The sequence below is a fragment of the Zalophus californianus genome, chromosome 1, assembly GCF_009762305.2.
Source record: "Zalophus californianus isolate mZalCal1 chromosome 1, mZalCal1.pri.v2, whole genome shotgun sequence".
NCBI lineage: Eukaryota > Metazoa > Chordata > Mammalia > Carnivora > Otariidae > Zalophus > Zalophus californianus.
Window position 1 is genome coordinate 6,136,935 of NC_045595.1, and position 23,679 is coordinate 6,160,613.

General features: G+C 54.7%; 1 protein-coding gene and 1 long non-coding RNA gene across 10 annotated transcripts; one reads left to right on the top strand and one right to left on the bottom strand.

Annotated features, from left to right (window-relative positions):
* Positions 1-463: 463 nt before the first annotated feature.
* Positions 464-17,570, bottom strand: ZNF358 (zinc finger protein 358). 8 transcript variants are annotated; one of them, XM_027583001.1, is made up of 10 exons: positions 17,449-17,570; positions 15,671-16,250; positions 14,186-14,292; positions 13,999-14,099; positions 13,658-13,770; positions 13,444-13,553; positions 12,897-13,101; positions 12,279-12,364; positions 2,552-2,657; positions 464-2,292 (listed from the first exon to the last, which is right to left on the bottom strand). In XM_027583001.1, exons 1-10 carry the CDS (start codon positions 17,461-17,463, stop codon positions 542-544), a joined length of 3,174 nt encoding a protein of 1,057 aa, XP_027438802.1. In that variant the 5' UTR covers positions 17,464-17,570; the 3' UTR covers positions 464-541. The 8 variants fall into 8 exon arrangements, with proteins under 8 accessions (XP_027438802.1, XP_027438803.1, XP_035582078.1 ...); XM_027583002.2 differs by lacking the exon at positions 15,671-16,250 and having other exon boundaries at positions 17,449-17,554; XM_027583008.1 differs by lacking the exons at positions 464-2,292; positions 2,552-2,657 and adding an exon at positions 11,548-11,785.
* LOC113916547 lies at positions 12,641-15,436 on the top strand. 2 transcript variants are annotated; one of them, XR_003517967.1, is made up of 3 exons: positions 12,641-12,747; positions 12,928-13,059; positions 15,378-15,436. It is a non-coding gene; the product is annotated as an uncharacterized LOC113916547 (long non-coding RNA). The 2 variants fall into 2 exon arrangements; XR_003517966.1 differs by having other exon boundaries at positions 12,693-12,747; positions 12,916-13,059.
* Positions 17,571-23,679: the final 6,109 nt, after the last annotated feature.

Genomic DNA, 23,679 nt, shown 5'->3' on the forward strand with positions numbered 1-23,679 from the left:
CAAATAAATAAAAAAATCTTTAAAAAAAAAAAAAGACTACCTCTTCTGTCCAGTGCTGTGCCTATAACCTGGGCTGTGAAGGACAAGGGGTAGGTTATGTGAGCAGATGGGTAGGGCTGCCTGCAGGGTCTCATATCAGTCTCCATTATCAGCCCACTAGACTGTGAACATGCCAGAAATTCCACCACTCATAGAAAAGCCAAAGGGAAGGGATCCTGCTCAGACCACCTGCAGGGGAAGTCTGCCCATGACTAGGGTGGCCAGGACTGGGGGAGCAGAGTGGTAACTGCTGGGAGGGACCAGTGTGAGACCTTGTGGGGGAACTGGGAAGCCTGGAGGATTAGGGCGGAGCCAGGACGTGGGGGTTCCAGCTATTGCTGGCACCGGCCACACCCTCCCATCTCCTGAGGAAGGGGCTGTGCATTAGAGGAAAGAGAAACAGGCAAGCCACACAACACAGAGCCAGGAGGCAGTGGGAGGATTTTACTAAACTGCATGACACACAACTTCCCCAGGCCCCCCATGAGTGTTGGCGTCCACTTCAGCCATCGGGCCCCAGCAGTGCCCCTTGCTCCTGCACCCACTCAGGACTCTCGCCAGTAGGGATGGCCGGACTGACAGTATCATGGGTGGGAGAGCAGGGGTCAGGGTGAGACTCAGGGTTGGGGTCGGGGCTGGGCACGGGATCCTGGTCAGGGCTGGGACCGGATCCTTGCTCAGGGCTGGCCACGAGGTCAGGATTGGCGTCGGGACCAGGCTTAGGGTCAGACTTGACAGAATCAGGGGTGGGGGTAGATTCAGAGCCAGAGACAGCTTTGGGGCTGGGATTAGGGAAGGAGCCCACCACGGAGCCAGGGTCAGAGCCCAGGCCAGAGCTGGGGCCAGGGCTGAGGCCCAGGCCAGAGCCGAGAACAGAGACAGCATCAGGACCCAGGAGGGAGACCTGCCCTGGCCTCAACATGGAGGCAGGACTGAGGCCGAGGCCCGCGGCAGCGGCGGCGGCGGCGGCCGCGGCGGCGGCGGCCGCAGCCGCGCCCTCGTGCACCCGCTTGTGCTTGGTGAGGCTGGAGGCTTGGCCAAAGGCCTTGCCGCAGAGCTGGCAGCGGTAGGGGCGCTCTCCGGAATGCACGTGCAGGTGCTGCAGCAGCGCGGAGCTCTGGCCGAAGGCCTTGGAGCAGTGGGGACAGGCGTAGGGCCGCTCGCCCGTGTGGATGCGCAGGTGGTGCTGCAAGTTGGAGCTCTGGCCGAAGGCCTTCCCGCAGTGCGGACAGCGGTACGGGCGCTCGGCCGTGTGCGTGCGCTGGTGCTGCAGCAGCGCCGAGCTCTGGCCGAAGGCCTTGCCACACTGCGGGCACGGGTACGGCCGCTCGCCGGTGTGCGTGCGCAGGTGCTTCAGCAGCGCCGAGCCCTGCCCGAAGCCCTTGGCGCACACGGGGCACTTGTGCGGCCGCGGGCCGCCGTGCGTGCGCAGGTGCTGCGCCAGCAGCGAGCCGTGCCCGAAGGCCTTGCCGCACACCGGGCAGTGGTGCGGCTTCTCGCCGCTGTGGCTGCTGCGGTGCTTCAGCAGCGTGGAGCGCCAGCCGAAGGCTTTGCCGCAGGCGGCACACTGGTAGGGCCGCGCGCCCGTGTGGATGCCGCGGTGCTGGGCCAGCGTGGCGCCGTGGCTGAACGACTTGCCGCAGTCGGGGCAGCGGTACGGCTTCTCGCCGCTGTGGGTGCGGCGGTGCTGGCTCAGCCCCGAGCTGCGGCGGAAGGCTCGCCCGCAGTCGGGGCAGGAGAAGGGCCGGGGAGGGCTGGCAGGTGCAGGGAGCACCGCGGGACTGGGGGCCAGGACCTCGGGAGTGGCAGTGAGGCTGGATGAGAGGGGGTCCAGGTCTGGGGACTCGGTGGGGCTGAGGGTGTCGTTGTTAGGGTCAAGAACCAGGGGGACAGGGCCGATGACGTCTGGATCGAGGTCGAAACTTGAGGACATGGGGTCGAGATCTTGGGGATCCGAGTCACGGGTGGCTGAGATGGAGCTCGGAGCTTCGGCGTCGGGGCCCAGATCCTCAGAGACGGGCTCCAGATCTTCATAGCTGGGGTCCACATCCTCAGAGACAGTGTTGAGGTCTTCTGGGTCAGGCTCTGGGTCTTCACAAACTGGGTCCAGCTCTTCAGGGTTGGGGTCCAGGTCCTCTGAGTCGGAGTCAAGCTCTCCATAAGTGGGCCTCGGGCCTTTGTGGCCTGGGTTCCTGACCAGGACCGAGCGCCGCATCCCTGGTGTGGAAGTGCTGGCTGCTTCTGGGGCAGGATCTGCAGGGTGAGGACAGAGGGTGAGTGGAGGGTAGGTTCTGGAGGCCAGGGGGTCTCTTTTGGAGTCTGGGCAGGGAAGTGAGAGGGGGCCATGCCATGGCGCAAAACCCACTCCTGAATACACACATGGATCCTGCCCTTGTCTCAGATCGCAGGGAGACTTGTGATGCGCTCCAGCCAGGGCAGGGAGAAGAGGGACCCTGGTGGGACATGGAGGGTGGGGTGGGGTGGGGGGAACCTTCCCTTCTCAGCACCACACCTGGATGGAAGTCATGGGACCCGGCACTAGAGGTCTCCAGTACCCAGCTCCAGGGCTCTGCCCCTCTCTCCATCTTGGGCTCCTCCTCTCGTGGGAAGCTTGGGTCCTGTGGAGGAGAGAGAGTCCAGGGTTCCTACCTGCTTGACTGGGGTCCCCTCATGGGGAAGAGGGTGAGTGCCTGGGTTCCTGTGCTTGCTCCAAGTACATGGCCTGAATTCCTGTCCCATAGTCGGGGATGACATATTTGGGAGTTCCTAGTAGCAAGGGCAACCTCTGGCTTGCCTCATAGAGAGGAAGCATCCTGAGCTCTGAAGCTTATATCTGGGGGATGGGGGGGACAACATCTGGTACTCCCCTTGCATCATTGAGGTAGGGCAGGGGCACCTCTGGCTTGCTTGCTGGGGAAGAGGTGACTGGAATGCCAGACCTCACAGTTCAGGGGTGGGAATAACTGTCAAAACACCTGTGTATCCAAATGCCAGTTCCTAAAGCTGGGGGGGGGGGGTAAGGTGGGACCCACTGGGGCACAGAGAGACCCATGGACCCGTAGCCAGGTGAGTAGGGACAGGTGTTGTACCCGTTTGCCCAGTTGTATAGCAGATCCTGAATTCTAATCCCTAGGTAGGGGCAAAAATAATCCTTGGGGCCCCTATGGGGTTACTGAGGGGCTCCTGGGTCATCTCCTAGGAAAGGGAGATTCCTGAGTAACTAACTGATCCCAAGGCTGAGGTCAAGTGTCAGGATACTTTTTTGGTCTCCTCCTGGAGAAAAGATCCTGAATTCCAGCCCCATACCTGGAGGTTGGAAGCAGGGTGGAGAAACCATTGCTGGGAGCCCTTCTGGGGAGCAGAGGGAGTTCAGGATTACCTGATGGGGAGGTGATGTCTTGAGCTATCCACCCCATGACTGTGGGTTGGGGAGCAAACAAACAGATCTGTTCCTGGAGGGAGGGATGGGGGGGCCTCTGGCTCTCCTGGGGAGAGGGACATCCAGAACCACAACCCCACAGCTCCAAGTGGCTAAGCAAATGGAGAGGGTGGAGTTCTTAGATCACCTCCTCAACGGAGACACCACATTTGAAGGGTGCGGGGGAAACAATGCTTGGGTGCCCTCCTGGGTTTCTGGGGGGGGCAGGGGAACCTTTAGATGGCCTCCGGAGGAAGGGGCCTTCCAAACTCTCAACTCTTAGCTGGAAGGGGGGAGGAGAACTGAGTTCCTGGGGGGAGGGGGCAGGTGGACCCCTGGATCACCTCCTGGGAAGGGGTTTCCAGAACTCTGGACCCCAAGACTGGAGAGTGAGGGGAACAATAACTGGGCTCCAGGGGGTCAGAGGGTACCCCCGATCCCCCTCCTGAGGAAGGGCCTCCTGAACTCCCAACCTCAGGCTGGAGGGTGGGGAGAACAATACTTAGGCGTCCTCCAGGGTTCCTGGGATAGAGAGGGTCTGGATCGCCTCCAGGGGAGGAGGCGCTCTGAGCTCCCGACCCCACAGCTGAGGGGTGCCCCCCCATACCTCCCCGATTTCAGGCGTCCAACTCGGGCTGGGCCCTCCTCCCCCCGGGGCCGCGGCGGCGGAAAGGGCGCGCTAGGCCCGCGGGCCGCGGGGGGACCCCCCTCCCCTCACGCCCGCGACCCTGCTCTCCCGGGCCGGGCGGGCGGCGCGCGGGCGGGGAGGGGGGCGGCAGACAGAGGTCGCCCCGGGCCGCGCCCCGCACCCGCCCCCGCCCCGGCCCCGGCCCCGGCCCCCGCCCGCCCGGCCCGCTCGCGGGGACACTCACCCGGCGCCCCTTGCCCCTGCCCGGCCCGCCGCGCCCCCGGGGCCCGCAGGAAGCCCCCCGCCCGCCAGCCCCGCCGGCGGCCCCCTCGGCCCAGCGGCCCCGCCAGGCGCTCCCGGGGAGCGAGAGGGGCCGGCCGAGGGCCGCAGCGGGAGCTGCTGGGACTTGTAGTTCGCCCGCGCCCGCCGCGGCCGTCGCCATCGCTGCCCCCGCCCCCCGGGCCAGCCTTTGTCCCGGCCCGGCCGCCCCGGCCGCGCGGCCGCGCCTTTGTTTGCGCCGCGGCCTCCCGCGCTGCCCTTGCCCCGGCCCGCCGCGGCCCGGCGCCTCAGGCCCTCGCTGTCCCTCCCGGCCCCCGCGTGCTTCGGCCCCTGCCGCGGTCTCCCCCTGCCCCGGTCTCTCTCTGCATCTCTGTTGCCCTCTCGGCGCCTAGCTCTGGTCCTTTCTGTCTCTGCCCCTCTATTTCTGCGGCCCTCCCTGTTTCAGTCTCTTTGCCTCTGTCCCTGTCACTTTTCCTGCCTCTGCCCGTCTGTCTCTCCTTGTTTCTGGCCTCCTCTGTCTCTGTCTCTGCCTCGTGCCCGTGTCTCCGACTCTATCTTTGTTCAAAAAGCACCAAACCTTCTATTTCTCTGCCCAACTGGCAGGGCACATAAGCAAAGCCAAGGCTCCGAGAAGCCCTGCAATTTACAAAGCTGTTAATCTTTGCTCAATCCAGCGTCCCCCTGTAAGACTCCCCAAGGAAGAGTGTTGGGGGCCCTGTCCCTGAGTGTTTTCCTCCTGCTGTCCGGCTGATAGGTCACTCACTGATGTCACTGGTGGACTCCCTGTGTCTGATGCCCACTGGAGTGATGATCTCTGGAGAAGCCTAGGCCAAAGTGGGGAAGGACTCTGGGCAGACTTTACCTGGAGGCACAGATCCCCGCAAAGAGGGATTGAAAACCAGCCCTGGCAGCTGCCAGCTGGGCCGTGATGTTCTTCACTGAGCATAAACAACAGTCACAGAATATAAACAATGACCACACAAGGCCGCTCTGTGACCACGTCTGAACCGAGCCAGAGACAAGGACACCCTGCAACCACAAAAATGAATACACACCCTCCTCGCCCGGACTAACGCGATGGCTACCGCCTCTTACCAACGACAGCTCCCCGTGCATCCTCCCACTTCGGAGATAAAAATCACCAAAATACCCAGTCACCAATCCGCTCCCTGCTTCCTGACAGCACCAACCGAGAATTGCTTCTACTCTCTTCAACTCTCTTTAAAACTACCCCCCACCCCACATGCCTGAGTCCTATAAGGTGCCCTCCTGTCCCCCAACACCCTCTTAGGGAGGTACCCATGGTTCCTGGTGTCTGATCTTCCCTTTTTAGCGAGCTAAAAAAACTTTTTTTGACTACAGCTGTATTTCTGATGGTCTTTGCGTGAATTTTGACACACCACCTACCCTTGAATATAACCTCAAGCAAATCAGGCCTCCAGGAGTCTTCTCTCTTCTTTCCTGAACCTTCTAGATCTGTGCTGAGCTCAAGGTCTGAAACTGGCTTTCCACCTTTCTGTGGAAAAGCCCTCAGCAGATCTGAGAGATCTGAGACTGAAATTGGATTATGTCGGGGGTTCCTCATCCTGCCACCTCCTGGAGGATCCCATAGCAAATAATGCTTGTGATGACAGTGTTGTTTCTGTCTGCTAAGTATCTTTTTTTTTAAGATTTATTTATTATTTTAGAAGGGGGGTCAGAAGGAGAGAGAGAATCTCAAACAGATTCCGTGCTGAGCACGGATCCCTACGTGGGGCTCGATGTGAGGCTCCATCTCATGACCTTGAGATCATGACCTGAGCTGAAATCAAGAGTCAGAAGCTTACCCAACTGAGCCACCCAGGCTCCCCTGTCTGCTAAGTATCTCTATCAGCACCTTGCTTTCCCTTTGTGGATCCTTCTCCGCTACTCCAACCTCACACAGCCCCCCAGTATCACTCAGCCTAAACGTACCAATCAGAGAATCCCATCTCCTGGCCACAATAATTAAGTTGGAGGACATGACGTTGGACGGTCTCATTCTTCCTCTGGGATCATAAGCTGTATATAGGCCCCCATCCTACCTGCAGCCCCCTTCCCCACTTGTCAGGAAGAACAGTCTGCATGCAGACTGAAGCCAATCTACACGAGGATGTATAGTGAGAGGTGAAGAGAAAGTTCCGTCTACATTGGCTGAGCTCCTGAATATGGCCATACCTGAGGCCAAAAGCCCTCATTCTTTCCAATACCATGAGCCAACACATTTCCTGGGCATGGGGCGGGTTTCTGTCCCTTGAATCGATGACAGTCTTGACTAATTTAGAATTAGTACCTGGAAAAGGAAGGGTATTGTGGGAAGTAACCTAAAATGTGGAATTGGCAGAGCAAAGTGAGGTAGAGGGGCAGGGCCACCACAGACACATATATTCACTACAAAGTGAATGGGACTCCCTAGATTTATGCAGTGCATACAGTCTGCCCTGAGAAGAGCCTTCCTCAAGAAACAAGAAATTTCTGTTATGCGGTAGAAAAATAAGCTGATTAAAATCTTGCTTCCTGGGGCACCTGGGTGGCCCAGTCGTTAAGCGTCTGCCTTCAGCTCAGGTCATGATCCCAGGGTCCTTGTCTCAAGCCCCGCATCGGGCTCCCTGCTCCACGGGAAGCCTGCTTCTCCCTCTCCCACCCCGCCCTGCTTGTGTTCCCTCTCTCGCTCGCTCTCTCTCTCTCTCTCTCTCTGTCAAATAAATAAATAAATAAAATCTTAAAAAAAAATCTTGCCTATTTTATCTTGGGACTCTAACCACGTGTTTCTTGAGACTGTGGTTTGAGGGGCTTTGGAGAAAAATAGCAGGATGTTGAAATATTTGGGCACCTTCATCAAGGTCTCCCTAGACAGACACAGGCTGCCTATGTACTTCTTGCAGCAGAGAGTAGCATCTGCTTGATTTTGTGATTGCGGGAGCTGGATTCTCTGCCCCAAGCTAGAGGAGGAAATTAGTAATGGGGTGAGAGATAAGACTGGGATTGTTGGAGAACTAGGGGGCACTTGATGCCCCAGGCTACTCTGTAACACTGAACACTCCCTGTCCATAAACATACAATTACCCTCCATTGGGAAGAGCCTGTTAGCTATCTCTCCACCCTCCAGATTGTAACCGGGGGCAAAAGAGATGCTGAGGGGATGGGCAGGCACAGATCTGTTGCTAGGAGACAGGGTCCAGCAAGGTTGGGCTCCAGGATCAAAGATCCTGGTGAGGTTTGGGGAACCAAATCACCCAGGGGTGGGCTTGTGAGCTGGGCCATCCAATCATAGCATTCTATCCCTCTGGGCACAATGACTGGTTCATGGCTGGGCAGACGCAAGCGGGCCAATCAGAGTGTCCTTTAAGTTCCAAGACGAGGAGTTGGGGCAAGACCCTCTCCTTCCTTTGAGGCTTTAATCAAGAGTATTTGGATTGCTAGCATTCTCTTTTTTTGGCCACCGCTTGGAGGGACACAGGATTGCAAGGTGGTGAGGTAGATTCCAGATTTTCTTATTTCTAAGTTATAAAATAACAGAATTCATCCAAATAAATTGGAAGATCTAATTGGCTTTATTGAATGGCTCATGGGGGTGCCTGGGTGGCTCAGTTGGTTAAGCATCTGCCTTCAGCTCAGGTCATGATCCTGGGATCAAGTCCAACGCTGGGCTCCCTGCTCAGCGGGGAGCCTGCTCCCTTCTCCCTCTGCCCTTACCCCAACCCACCTCACCCCCGTGCTCACTGCTTGCGCACTCTCTCTCTCTCTCAAACAAATAAAATCTTAAAAAGATTTATGAATCAGGTAGCATCCCTTCTAACACATAGAGGGGCACCCTGAGGAATTGTACAAATTGGAAGGTTTTTATAGGAAGGGGGTTAGGGCAAGAAAATTATAGGCAAAAGAAAAGAATTGTTCCAGGCAAAGTCACTTTCCCTTAGGGGAAGGGTAGGGGATCTTATTAGGTGGATTACCTCATCTTCTGTCCATGAAGAAGGCCCATGTGACAGATTACCTTATTGGTGCTTATAAAAAAAAAAATTTCCAATTGGTAGATTAAGACTTACATTTCTGGGGGAGGTTGAAACTGCAATTAGGTTAGGTATTAACCCTTGGTTTGGTGACTTATCCTGGCCCAAGTAACACCATTTGGGGTCTGTGGTTTTCTTTGTAACAAAGTCAATAAAAATCCCTTTCTAGGGCGCCTGGGTGGCTCAGTGGGTTAAGCGACTGCCTTCGGCTCAGGTCATGATCCTGGAGTCCCAGGATCGAGTCCCACATCGGGCTCCCTGCTCAGAGGGGAGTCTGCTTCTCCCTCTGACCCTCTTCCCTCTCGTGCTCTCTATCTCTCATTCTCTCTCTCTCAAATAAATAAATAAAATCTTTAAAAAAAAATCCCTTTCTGCTTGAGCTAGAGCGAGCCAGGTTTCCATCACTTGCAACAAAAATGACCTAAGACATTAAAAAATAGGGGCACCTGTCACCAAGCTGCAGCCAAATACTAGGCTCTGTTCTAAGAATGGCACATGTGCATTTTAAACCTTGTACCCAGGGCGCCTGGGTGGCTCAGTTGGTTAAGCAACTGCCTTCGGCTCAGGTCATGATCCTGGAGTCCCAGGATCGAGTCCCACATCGGGCTCCCTGCTCAGCAGGGAGTCTGCTTCTCCCTCTGACCCTCCTCCCTCTCGTGCTCTCTGTCTCTCATTCTCTCTCGCAAATAAATAAAAAATCATTAAATAAATAAATAAATAAATAATAAATAAAGCTTGTACCCACTTCATGAAGGGAGAACTGTTGCCAGCCCCATTTTATGCACAAGGACAGAGGGGGCAGATCATGGCATCACTTGCCTAAGGACAGAAAGACAGGGAAGTGGCAAGTCTGAATTCTGCTGCTCCATGATGTTTTCCTTTAAAAATTAATCTGTTCTCCCATGTACAATCCTACTTTATTCATCTTGGTCTATAAGCCTTTTGGGTTTTTGTAGTTGGTATGAAATGCCTTTTTTGGTGTGGGGAAGGGTGAGTGGAATATAGGGAGGGAGAGACATAAATCCATAAAATACCTCCCAAACATGATGAAGTATCTTTCTGCACTAAAAATATTTCTAGTAAAGCTCCTGTTCTTTTCTAGCAACCGTCCTGGGGCTTGTCAGTTCCACTGTTAGAAAATCCTTCAATTTGAGCCCCTGGGTGGCTCAGTTGATTAAGCGGCTGCCTTCAGCTCAGGTCATGATCCCAGGGTCCAGGAATCGAGTCCTGAATCAGGCTCCCTGCTCAGCGGAGAGCCTGCTTCTTCCTCTCCCTCTGCCTGCCTCTCTGCCTACTTGTGCTCTCTCTCTATCTCTGTCAAATAAATAAATAAAATCTTAAAAAAAAAAAGAAAAGAAAATCCTTCAATTTGTGCAGAAATAAATCTGCCTCCTTGGAACTCCTACCCATTATTTTTCATCTGGTGTCTGGGTGCTTTAAACCATTCTTAGAACCAAGCAGGAGCACACATTTTCCTGCAACCAGAGCTACATGGAAATGAATACCAAAGTAAGCTTTCGGAGCTTCCTGGCAGGCAAGGCAAAAAGGAAAAGTCCTTTAGTTAAGAGTAGTAGTGTGATCAACAAACAGACCAGCTTTACCAGGAGAGTCTGATTTTGTCCTGGGGATCACTGCAGGATGGGTTTATTGCAGTGGTTCTCAAGCAGGGCAACTCTTGCCCCCCCAGGGGACATTTGGCAATGCCCGGAGATATTTTTGGTTGTCACAGCTGGCTGGGGTAAAGGGAGGATGCTATTGGCATATGGTGATTAGAGGTCAGGGATGATGCTAAACATCCTACGTGCACAGGAGGGCCTCTGACAATAAAGAATGATCCCATCCAAAATGTCAATAGTACTGGGATTGAGAAATCCTGATTGATCATGAGGTAATTCAGAAGTGTGTCATGTAGATTTTTAGTGGAAGCAAACAGAAGAGGTGCTTTGCAGCTAGCAGACCCTTGTATAGATAATCGGAGAGCAGCCAAAAGGGCCATCTTATTCTGTGGGACCCAAAGCTGGACTCCTGTTCTTCCTGTGGAAATGACAACCTGGCCTCACAGAATTGCTGCCCAGGGGGAAAGGGCTCCTGGCCGGGCTTGAGCTTGGCTCTTGGTGGCTCAGGAGGCTTTGGTCTTTGAAGGTCTGATTACAGAGTCAGGGATGGAGTCAGGGAGCCATGTTCATTCCCTGAAACCAGATTCCCAACAGCCCACAGAAGCAGTCCCTGGGCATGGCCACTGAGGCCCATTTTATCCTGGACAGAGCCAATCTCACCACACCCAGACCTTCAAGATGGGGGCGCTGTCCAAGGTACCATTTGTTGACATGCTCGTCAAGCCCCATCAGTGATGGAGCTCCATCCCCTCCTCCTCCTTTCCACCCTTTTCATTTCGTCCCTGGCTGGACACCTATTCCCTTCGACTTGATCATATCATGATGGCTTTTGTTGATTTGTCCCTGGACCCAGCTCTGACTAGTTGCCCAGCCAGCCAGCACACGGTTGAGCTTCCAGCTTTCACCCACAATGGAGGAGATTGCTGGGTCACTCTCAGCCTCTCCACCCCCTCAGTCTCCCCCCCGAACCCCACCCCCTCTCTCAGTGATTGAAGGCCCTTCCCATACCCTCATCTTCCTCTTTCCTCCATACCTTCATGCTCAGAAGGGAAGTGCTCTCTCCCTCCTTGACCCCCAGCCACACACACTGAAGTGTGTACATTTCTCATTTATAACACTCTGAGAGAGCTACCATTCATCTCCGCTTTACAGATGAGCAAACGGATGAGGCTCAGAGGGGTTAAGTGCCTTGCCTAAGACTACTATCCAGGACAGAGGAGTTAAGATTTGGACTCTGTCCATTCAGCCCTAGGAATCTGTGTTCTTGGCCCTTCACCACACAGCCCTGTTCAACGCTATGACTCCTCTCTTCACATCGTTCAGATTTGTTGGTGCACCTGAACACCTTACACTGAGTCCAACAGCCAAGACTTTGCACAAGCTGGGATGGCCTCCTTGCCCAGAGTGGGGCGATCTTCAGGGCCCGTGGAAGTGTCTGTTCAGGGTTATTTGATGGAGTCACTCTCTCCTGTACCGTCCCCAACCCATGAAGCATCCTCTTTCATGGCTGACTGATGGAGGGCGGGGTGGGATGCTGCCAAGACACTGTTTATTGCTGTCTAGGGCATGGGTAGGTGGGGGCCTGGGGGGCCCGAGGGTCTACCTTATCCGCCCCACAGCCCCACTGGCGAGGGGAGCCCAGAGGCACATGGCTGTCCTGCAGATTGACCAATCTCAGCACTGCTGGGCCCTGGTACTTGGAGGGAAACTCATGCTCGTATTGGGTTGAGAAGAAGCGCTGTCTGCCCAGCGGGGGCTCAATGTGGCTGTACTTGCACTGTGGAGGCAGGGTGGGCAGCCTGGCAGGACAGCCTGGAGGCTGGCGGACCTACCTGGCCCACCCCGTGGCCCCCATACGACCCTAGGAGCAGCAAAGGCTGATGACTGGGCTCTGAGGAGGTGGGCAAAAGGTGCCCCAGCTTGGGCTGACCCAGGAGCTGGAGAGAAACCGGTGACCCCTGGAACGACCCCAGGACTGTGGTGACGCAGGCAACTGCGAGCTAACCCTCGGCTGGGGGTTTAACTGTGGCTGGTGATATAAAGGTGTCCTTGAGCTGGCCCTGCCACTAACTACCCTGGTGGTGAGCTAGGGATGACCTTGAGGCTGGGGTGACATTAAGATGACCCTGTGCCTGGGGTCACCCTAGAGAGACCCTGACAGGACTTGATACGAATTCTGGGCCTGAGCTGACGGCATTATCATCCTGAGATAAAGCTACACTGATTTTGGGGGTTAAGTGGTCAGGGAGGTACCCTTCCCCATCCCTCACCCGCTGTAGCATGTCCTCAGTCACGGAGGCCGGAGCTGTTCTATGAGGCTTCAGCATCTTCTGGTTCATGGTTAAAAAATCTGTTTCTGGAGATTTGGGGTGGGGGTAGTCGAGCTGAGGGGCTGAAGGAGGAGAGGCATGGTCCCTGGGCAGGAACGTGCGAGATTAAGGATGGAGTAGGACTTCAGGGCGAAGCCTGAGCCCTCGCTGAAGTTGGAGCGAAGATGGATTAGGAGGCGGGGCGGAGGGAGGAGCCAGGGGCGTGGCAAGCGCAGATTAGTGAGGGCTAAGGCAGGGCGGGCTAGTCGGTGAGGGGGCGGAGCCAGAGTCTGACAGAAGAGCAGGGGTTAGAGTCGGGAAAGGGCAGATATGGAGAGGGGCGGGCCTACGGCCATGCAGGGGGCGGTGCCGTGGCGGAGACGGTGGTGGTGGTGGGGAGTCAAGTCCACGAAGAGGCGGGTTGTCCAGGGTCAGAGTTGGGCTCTCGGTCCCTGGGGTGGGATCTCGCTCTTCAGGAGGCGGAGCCAGAATCGGGCGGTGGGCGGGGCGAAACTGGCCGGGGCGGGGTTAGAGCTGCGGCGGGGAAGGGAGCCCTGCCCCTCCCCCCAACCCGCTCACCGTCGGTGCCTCGTGGCAGGTTGCTACGCAGCAAGTGAAGACTGGGCGCTTTCTGCGGCTTCTCTGGCGTCCCACGGGGGCAATAGTCCGTGCCCGTAGGGGTCTGGAAGAACTGTTCGAGCAGCGAGGAGTCCCCTAGGCGCACGTGACTCTTCAATTTCTCGTAAGGCACGTGGCGGCTGGGTGGTTCGGTCACGGGCGGCGGCTGTAAGACCATATGGCCTCTGGGAAGCTCCCGTGTCCGGGATCTCCCAAAACCCGGGTGGAGACAAGAGGCGAGCGCTCTACGACCTTGGAGAGCTCACACCCTCTCTAGGCCCCACGTTGCTGGTGCTGGGAGTAGGCACTGTACCTCATTTTGCAGACAGAGCCACCGAGGCTCCCAGTGGTTAAGGGACTTAACCCTAGATGCCGCAGATAGACCCAGGAGATCCCCCACACGTCACACTCACTCCCACCTCAAGGCCTTTGCACCTGCTATTGGTACTGCCTGGGAAACCCTTTCCCTGAGGAGCCCCGGGGGGAAGGTCTCCCCCTTCCGGCTGACCTGACCATGGAAGAAATGCATGGAGGTGGTGAGGCTGCCTGGACCAGGGCACCAATTTCCTTCCAGGATGTGCGATGCTGGAGTCTGGTCATGGTGAAGGACAAAAGGCTCTGCCAGTGGCAGAGCAGAGGCTGAGCAGACCGGGAGGTCCCTATGGGAAGGGGGGAGGTTGGGGGGAGGGGGGAGGGGTGGGCAGGGCCGGCAGTAGACTCACCGGGCTCTCGGGCATAGAAATGATCAGCTTTGGTGGTCCTATCATGGAACAGGCCATCTCCAGGAACAATATTCACATAGTGGATGTGGGCTGCGGCCTGGGCCTTGTCATACCTGCAGACCAGGGAGGATTCGTCTGATCCGGGCCCTTGCAACTCCCAGGAAATGGGAGAGAGGCAGGCTTCCCAAAGGCCAAGCTGTGGGGTGCTAATGGTGGGAGAGCCTTGCTCGTAGGTGATGGAGGCCTCAAAGGCACAGTATTGGCCCCAGAGCCTTGGGTGGCACGCTCCACGAGTCGCTGAGAGCCCGCCACCCTGGTGGAAGACCACCGTCTCTTTGTACCTGTCTGGGGGCAGACCCTGGGGCCTGAAGGCTTGCTTCTGCTCCGAACACATGGGCCCATAGCCAATCTTGAAGTCTCCCAGTTCCACGCTGGAGAAGGCCTGAGAGTGGACAGAGGTGGGATGGACAACCCCACGCAGCCCCTACCGCTGCCCTCCCCCGCAGCACCAGCCCCACCTCGACTTACCCTCTTACACATCAAGGCCGGTGGGCTCAGCAGGGCCTGGAAGTGTCTCTGGTAGGAGGTCCCATTATCCTGTCTCCTGTGGTCCCACCTGAGGGGGCTGAGACCCCCTGAGGATGAGCAAGAATAGACAGAGAAGGGCATTGAGCCCCTGCAGCCTCAGGCCCACTGGGATGCGAGTCCTCACCTGGAAAGGGGAGCTGGGCAGTCCTGACTAGCCTCGCCCGAGGGCTGTGTGGAAAACACCAAAAAATAACACAAGGAATGATAACAAGAATAATTACCAAGTATTGAACCCGGCATCTAGGTTAAGTGCTTCGAACCTCATCTGCAGGGTTCATAATTCTCCCCACCTTACAGCCTTCCTGAGGCTCAGAGAGGCCAAATGACTTGCCGGAAGTCACGGAAATTCAAAACCAGAACTGAGTCAAGTCCAGATCTGACAATCCCGGAGCCCAGCGTGGAGGGACTCTGACTAGTGACCACCAGCCGGTCCCCTGGAGTCACAGAATTAGAAAATCATACAAATGACAGCTTCTCTTTTTTGAGCGCTCACTGGATGCCAGGTGCATCATACACTCTGGGCTCCTTTGGCTTCAGCAGCGCCTATGAAGTGGGGCTCTATTGTTGCACGGAGGAAAATCCAGGCTTGGGGAGGTCAACTTGCTCAGTCACATAACTACTATGGTGACAGGGATGGGGTGGCGACATAGCAGATTTGTCTGATTCCAAACCACCATTCATGACTTCTGCCCATGGCACAGCCCCTTGAAAAAAATTCAGGAGCTATGCCCTTCTATGCTTATAGAAACTGAGGCTCAGGGAGGTTCCTGGTTTTCTCAGCCCGGCACTGTTGACATTTGGGGCTGGAGAATTCTTTACTGGGGCGAGCTGTCCTGTGCATGGTAGGATGTTTAGCAGCATCCCTGGCCTCCCTTCATTCCCTGCTAGTAGCACCCCCTCCGTGGGTGATGACAACCAAAATGGTCTCCAGGGGCGCCTGGGTGGCTCGGTTGGTTAAGCAGCTGCCTTCGACTCAGGTCATGAGCCCAGGGTCCTGGGATCGAGCCCCGCATCGGGCTCCTTGCTCAGCGGGGAGCCTGCTTCTCCCTCTCCCTCTGCCCCTCCCCCCTGCTCATGTGCGCGCTCTCTCTCTATTTTATTTTTTTAAAGATTTTATTTATTTATTTGACAGAGACTGCAAGAGAGGGAACACAAGCAGAGGGAGTGGGAGAAGGAGAAGCAGGCTTCCCATGGAGCAGGGAGCCCGATGCCAGGACTCTGGGATCACGACCTGAGCGGAAGGCAGACGCTTAACGACCGAGCCACCCAGGCGCCCCTATCTCTCTTCAATAAATAAATAAAATCTTAAAAAAAAAAATGATCTCCAGACGTAGCCAAATGTCCCCTGGGAGAGGACGCGGAATCCCCGCCCGCCTGGAGAACCACGCGGTTGGCAAGTCGCGCGGGCCGCCCCGGCGCGCTCACCGAGGTGGCGGCAGGGCGCGCGGGACCGCGGGCACGGGTCGTGGGGGCGGTAAAACGCCTGGTAGGTGGTGGGCGGGATGCGCAGCTTGGCTCTGTCGCCAGGCGGCACCGAGTCGCGGTCGAAGATGAGCCGTGCGCCGCGGATCTGCTCGCTCGCGCGCGCCGGCGGCTCGGGCCAGCCGAAGTCGGCGCGCACGGTGGAGAGGCCGGTGCGGACGCGCGGGCCCGCGTGCACGCGCAGGTTGCTGGCCTGCATGGCGAGGGTGCGCTCCCGCATCTCCGACCGCGCGGACGGCGACGGCCCCGGGGGCGCGTACGCGCAGTGCGTCTCCGACCCGAGCTCCGTGCCCGCCGAGCGCGTGTCCTGGGCGAAGAGGGACCCGCGGGGCGGCTCCTGGCACTGTGGTGCGCGGGTGCCTCCCGGGTGCGCCCGGAAGTCCTGATGCGACGTGGATTGCATGGCGCCCACGTGCAGCCGCGGGTCGGGCCCCAGTGCAAAGTGCGAGGCCTTGAGGAAGTCCCGCCTGGACAGCGGGCACGGCAGCAGGGCGACCGCGGCCATCGGGGGACAAGGCGCCACCTGTGAGGGGGCGGAGACCCGGGAGTGAGCAAGCGACGCCTGAGGACAATGCTGCCTTTTACTCCCTTCCTGTGTTCCAGGCACGGGGCCCTCGGGGCTGGACACATTGTGAAAAAACAGGCGCAGAACCTGTGCCTACCCCCAGGGAAAGTAGAGATATCATCATTCATTTGACGCTTACTGTGTGCCAGGCACTGTTCTAGGTTCTTGGAAGGGGGAACATCAAATAACAAAACAGACCAAGAGCCGTGCCCTTGTGGAGTTAATGCTGGGGCGAGGAGGTGACAGACAATACTGAATAAATGTACTACTATCAGTTGCAGAGTTAGGAGAAGGAGCTAAGTGCTGTGGGTAAAACCGTCACACGGGGAAGGAGGATGGGGGTGGGGAGGTGGGATGGGAGGGTTGCAGTTTTAAATAGGGCGGTGTCACTGAGATGACAAAGACCTGAAAAGGGTGGGAGAGGAGCTTTTGGGTACCTGGGGGAATAGCATCCCAGGCAGAAGGAACAGCAGGTGCCAAGGCCCCTCCCAGAGGGGGTCAGTGCAGAGTGAGCACCAGGAAGGGCTGCAGAATGAACCGCTGCTTTCTACAGTTTGTCTGATACAGGAGCCCCCTCTCCTCACCCTCAGTCAGTGGTCGAGGCCATGGCTCTCCCCTCCAATGTCTGCTCAGTCCTGGCCAATGTCCCATCTCTGCCACACACCTCCTCATAGGGCTTTCTGCCCTCTGCAGTTGTTCTCTTGGATCTCTTCCTATCCTCAAACTCTCTGAGGCTCAGACACCTCTCACTCCACTTCCCTGATCTCCAGCTCCAAGAGGCGCTGTCAGCACCCCAGTTAGCTGACTGGGACTTTCTTGCCTTTGCTCAGATAGGAGGAGTCTCCCTCCCCCTCGTCCCAGCCACTCAGAGACCAGCCCCCCTGGAGCAGGCTCACCGCGCATCAGCTCACAGCTAGCTCATGTCGACCTCTTTAGAAAGCAGGCAGCAAGCATGATAACAAGACCACAGTTTGTCAGGGTCTATGTTTGCTTTTTTGATCATTTTGGCACCGAAAAGAGTTGAGAGTGGAGAAGTCTTTCAAATAGTTGATGGAGAATCTGACAACTGAAGTTACTAGCTAGGTCACCTCGGAGTAAGTAATTGGGCTCCTGTGAGCTTCAGCTTCCACATCAGGGATGAGGGTATGGTACTTACCTCAAGGGGTGGCATGGGGACTAATGAGTCTTAGAAAATGCGCTTGGCAACCGGCCTGACCCTCGAGGCTCCCTCTGTCCCCAGTCTCCCAGAGGATGCTCACATGTTCCTTCCAAGGCTGCATCCCAGTGTGGTCCAGCTCTGCCCATTGTGACCAAAGAGCTTCCCCCAGACGGTGCTGTCACAATGGTCCCCCAGCAACTCTGAGGGCGGCTGGGAGGAAGCTCAGGAGTGAGGCCAGAGGATCCTGCCTTCTGAGAGCTCAAGAGAGCTTGGCAAGTGACTTGACTTCGCGAAGCCTCAGTTTTGTCATCTGGGAAATGGGGCTGTGAGGATGGTAACCACTTCAGAAAGCAGCAGTGAGGATTTGAGGCAGTAGGCTGCTGGTATTCATTTACTGCCTTTTCCCAAAGTTTTCCTGCTGGTCTGCTTCCGAACGCTCCCCACACAGGACGAGCCAGTGTCTTTGGTCTTTGGGTCACTGCAATGCTTAATGTCATTCCAGGGCTCACGGACCTCCAAGGTACACTTAAGGACGTCAGTGCCCTCCCAGCCCAAAGACCATCAGGAACACATTTGTGGCTGAGCAAATTCAAGCTTGTTACTTGTGACGGCAAGGGAGAGCCCACTCCCTGGGGCGCTGTGGGTGTGGGACAGGCTTGTCTTCCCTCCGGCTCGTCTTCCGTGCTTCCGGGGAGGTTCAAGGAAGTGGGTCTTTGCTTCGCATGGTCTTACTGGTGGGAAATTTGACTTTCCTTTTTGAGATGATCCGACGTGAAAATAATACATAAAATAATATGAATGGGGGAAAGGGGGAGTCAGTCTTTCATGGGGACAGAGTTTAGGTTTGGGAAGATGACAAATTCTGGAGAAGGAGGGTGGGGATGGTTGCACGGCAATGTGAATGGGCTTCGTGCCACTAAGCTGTGCGTTTAAAAATAGTTATCATGGTAAATTTTATGTTATGTATATTTTATCACAATAAGTAACTTTTTAAATGGAAAAACAATTTCTTAAAAAAAAAGTGAACTAAAGATACAAGGGCCCCAGTTCATGACCCCAAATCAGCTACAAAATGGGTCTTTTTCCTTCCTTCCTCCCTTCCTCCCTTCCTCCTCTTCCTTCCTTCCCCTTCCTTCCTTCCTTCCTTCCTCCTTCCTTCCTTCCTTCCCTCCTTCCTTCCTTCCTTCCTTCCTTCCTTCCTTCCTTCCTTCCCTCCTTCCTTCCTTCCTTCCTTCCTTCCTTCCTTCCTTCCTTCCTTCCTTCCTTCCTTCCCTCCTTCCTTCCTTCCTTCCTTCCTTCCTTCCCTCCTTCCCTCCTTCCTTCCTTCCCTCCTTCCCTCCTTCCTCCTTCCTTCCTTCCCTCCTTCCCTCCTTCCTTCCTTCCCTTCCTTCCCTCCTTCCCTTCCTTCCTTCCTTCCTTCCTTCCTTCCTTCCTTCCTTCCTCCTTCCTTCCTCCTTCCTTCCTTCCTCCTTCCTTCCTCCTTCCTTCCTTCCTTCCTTCCTTCCTTCCCTCCTTCCTTCCTTCCTTCCTTCCTTCCTTCCTTCCTTCCTTCCTTCCTTCCCTCCTTCCTTCCCTCCTTCCTTCCTTCCTTCCTTCCTTCCTTCCCTCCTTCCTTCCTTCCCTCCTTCCTTCCTTCCTTCCTTCCTTCCCTCCTTCCCTCCTTCCCTCCTTCCTTCCCTCCTTCCTTCCTTCCTTCCCTCCTTCCTTCCTTCCTTCCTTCCTTCCTTCCTTCCTTCCTTCCCTCCTTCCTTCCCTCCTTCCCTCCTTCCTTCCCTCCTTCCTTCCTTCCTTCCTTCCTTCCCTCCTTCCTTCCTTCCTTCCTTCCTCCCTTCCTTCCTTCCTTCCTTCCTTCCTTCCCTCCTTCCCTCCTTCCTTCCTTCCTTCCTTCTCTCTCATTGAGCTATAATTGACACATAACATTGCCTGTGTTTGAGCCGCACAACATATTGATTTGATGCATTTCTATTGCAATACAACTGTCATTGTAACATTAGCTAATACCTCTCCAGGACTTATTTAACTGAGTGGGTTTCTTCTCACTAAATTCAAGCAAATTGTTGTTTTGTCCACCGGGATGAGGTCCCATCACTGCTCCCCTGCCTGGGGCCTGGCTGAGAGCTTTGGCCCAGTCAGGTTGTTGCAAATACACATTTCAGCCTAGTCCTTCTGCCTGCTGGGAAACGAAGGCCCAGCAGGTGGATCTGGATGCTGTCGGGAAGCAAAGGGGAGAGGTAATTTTCTTATTGAGGGTCTTAGTTTTTATCAAAAAGTCTAAGGAATGAAGCAAGAGTAAAGCTGTCAGTGGTCAAAGGACTGCAATTCAGACTACCCAGGAAAAGTGAATGTCTGGTTGCTGCTGTGGTTTGGACAATGCTCATGTTTTGCCTGCATTCAGACGTGATCACGGAGTGAGCTTGTTTTGTCTTGTTCCACCATGGTCACAGAGCGGCCTTGTCCATTGTTGGCATTCTGCAAAATTATTTATGTCCCGCAGGAGAACACCGGGGCTTAGCCGGGACCGCCAGGCCAGCTCCTAGCAACTACAAGGCCAGCTGTGAATGCCAGGCTATCTCCTGTGTCTCTCTCTCAAAGGTCAAGCTCAGCCCTGACCAGATGGTGGAGGATGCTGGGAGGGCTGGGCAGGGCTTGCAAGACTCACTGCTGTCTGCTTGGTGCCTGGCACAGGGCCTGGCTCTCAGCAGTCACTCAGAGAAATGCACTGTGTGATTACGAAGCTGTCAGGGACAGCATGGGCTCCAGGGAAGGGACCTAGCCACTCAGGCAGCAGCAGGGTCTACAGCCCAAGACCCTCTTCCCTCTGTAGGCCTTGGGCTTGGCATGGATTTTTTTTCTTCTGCAGGAACAGTGTCCCTAGTTGGGGGGTGGGGGCACACAGATGCCTGTGCCCAAGGCTTAAGCAAGGAGGGCTGTGGTCAGATGTGGGGGTTAAAGAGTCTCTTGACTCCCCATCTTGAGATGTTGTAGGGAGGCAGACTTGGGGGAGGCGGGGCTTGGGGTCTAGGGCTTGGAGAGAGGAGGGGGGCTGCCAATGGAGGGGGCTGTGGGCCAGGAGCAAGTGGATGGATTCAAGTGACATTTTGGTGACTGTTGGGATGTGGGAGGGGCGTGTGTGGAGAGAAAAAGCTGAGCCAGGTCTGTGACTGGCAGGGCAGCCCTGAGATGGGGACACAGGAGAGCAAGACGTTCTGGATGATGCTGCGACATGTTGAGTGTGGGGATGGGGTTGGGGGGATGCACAGGGAAAGTGTCCAGGGGGCAGGTGGGGGCAGGAGTCAGGTCAGGATTAAAGAGGCATGAGGGAGAGGCCAATGATGAGGGGGCCAGGGAAGTCATGGGAGTAGAGGAGGTTTCCCAGGATCATGTGGATGGAGTGTGAGCACAGAGCTTTGGGCTGGGAGCTGAGCCCCGAAGGTTATGGCACTTATTGAGAAACTATTTTGTGCCAGGCCGTGGGGACATAGCTATGACCAAGACAGATCGAAGTCCTCACATTCTGTTGAGAGACAAATAACTAGGCAGCTAGATAAAGAAGCAATATAGTGACATTAGATAGTATTCCAGGGCACCTGGGTGGCTCAGTTGGTTAAGCGGCTGCCTTCAGCTCGGGTCATGATCCCAGGGTTCTGGGATCGAGTCCCACATTGGGCTCCCTGCTCAGCAGGGAGTCAGCTTCTCCCTCTCCCTCTGCCTGCCTCTCTGCCTACTTGTGCTCTCTCTATCTCCGTCAAATAAATAAATAAAATCTTAAAAAAAAAAAAAGATAGTATTCCAAACTTAGGAGGAAAATAAGACAGCAAGAAACGTGGGTAGGAAGTGCCCAGGAGGGTGTGATGGGGAGGTCCAATGATGTTCGAGTAAACATGAGGAGGACGTGAGGGAGGGGGCCATGTGGGAATCTGGAGGGAGAGCATTCCAGGCAGGGGGCACAACCAATGCAAAGGCCCTGGGGCAGGAGCGTACTGTAACTTCAAGGACCAGGAGGAAGGCAGTGTGGTTGGAAAGAAGGGAGCAGGCAGGAAGAGTCCTGAAAGTTGAAATCAAGGGGCAATATTTTGCAAAAGGCAACCAGTCGACATCATGAGTCATTAGGGAAATATAAAACAAAGCTATAGTGAGATACCATGTCTCACCCAGCAGGATGGCCATAATAATAAGGCAATAATAATAGTAATGAGGCAAAATAAAAGTGTTGGCAAGAATGTGGAGAGTGTTGTGCATTGCTGGTGGGGATGTCAAGTGGTGCAGCCAATGTGGAAAACAGTTTGGTGGTTCCTTGAAAAGTCAAACATAGAGCTACCCTATGACCCAGCCATTCCACTCCTGGGTGTCTACCCAAAGGAACTGAAGTTGAAGGCAGGAACTTGAACAGATACACACATGCCCACGTTCACAGCAGCATTATTCACAGTCGCCAAAATGTGGAAACAACCCAATGGTCCATCAGTGGATGAATGGATAAACAAAATGCCATAGATCCATACAAGGGATTATTACGCAGCCACAAAAGGAATGGAGTATTGATATAAGCTACAATGTGGATGAGCCAGACACAAATGGTCACATATCGCATTATTCCGCTTATATGAAATATCCAGAATGGGTAAGCCCACCAAGACAAAGCAGATGGTGGAGGTTATGGGCTGGAGCAGGGAGGGATAGATTAACTGCTTGTCAGAATTACAGGGTCTCCTCTGAGGGTGATGAAAATGTTTTGAAGCTTAAAAGGGGTGATGTTTGTACATACGGGTGTTGTAAATGCCACTGCATTTTACATCTTAACACGGTGACTCTTATGTGAACGTTACAATTAAAAAAAAAACAGGTCATGTTAACTTTTTGAAAAATCTCATTTGACTTTTTGATGAGAGAATAATGCATGTTGCACAAAATTCAAAAGCTACAAAATTATACCAGATGATGGTTGCTAACTAAACTTACTGTAATCATGTCAGGGTGTCTGTGAGTCAAACCCTTAGCCTGTGCACCTGAATGGGTACAAAGGTGAACAATTTATTTATTTATTTTTATCTTTTAATTTTTTATTGTTATGTTAATCACCATATATTACATAATTTGTTTTGGTGTAGTGTTCCATGATTCATTGTTCATAACACCCAGTGCTCCACACAGAACGTGCCCTCTTTAATACCCATCACCAGGCTAACCCATCCCCCCACCCTCCTCCCTCTAGAACCCTCAGTTTGTTTTTCAGAGTCCATCATCTCTCCTGGTTCGTCTCCCCCTCTGACTTACTCCCCTTCATTCTTCCTCTCCTATCTTCTTCTTTTTCTTTTTTCTTAAAATATGTTGCGTTATTTGTTTCAGAAGTACAGATCTTCCAGTAAGTGGTCGCTTCTCTGTTCAGATAGTTGTTGCTACTCTCCTCTTTGATCTCCTGTTGAGTTCGTAGGTGTTCAGAATGGTTTGATCCCTATTCAGCTGAATTCCTGAGACCAGACGAAATCTAGGTCTCCTACTCCTCCCTATTTATTTATTTTTAAAGATTTTATTTATTTATTTGACAATGAGGGAGAGAGAGAGAGAGAGCACACAAGTAGGCAGAGCAGCAGGCAGAGGGAGAGGGAGAAGCAGGCTTCCCGCTGAGCAGGGAGCCCGATGCAGTCTCGATCCCAGGACCCTGGGATCATGACCTGAGCCGAAGGCAGACGCGCAACGACTGAGCCACCCAGGCGCCCCAAAGGTGAACAATTTAATATCCTCTTCCCAGCCACAGTTAGTTACCCTCTTCAGAGCAACTCCAGTTACCAGACCCTCGCCTATTCTAGAACGAATCTATGAGTTTCCTTAACTTTCTCAAAATGCCTTTTATGAATTTACAACAGCTGTGCATGCTCACTGTAGACGAGCAGACAAGGGAGAAAGGGTGCAGCACAGAAATTAAAAAGAAAAATCCCTTCTTGGGGCGCCTGGGTGGTTCAGTCGTTAAGCGTCTGCCTTTGGCTCGGGTCACGATCCCAGGGTCCTGGGTCCTGGAATCGAGCCCCTCATAGGGTCGCTGCTCGGCGGGAAGCCTGCTTCTCCCTCTCCCACTCCCCCTGCTTGTGTTCCCTCTCTCGCCGTGTCTCTGTCAAATAAATAAATAAAATCTTTAAAAAAAAAAGAAAAGAAAGAAAAATCCCTTCTTGAACCAGAGCAAACAGGTTGGTGCTTTCGCTTGGATACTACTTTTGTGGGTAGATGGTTAAC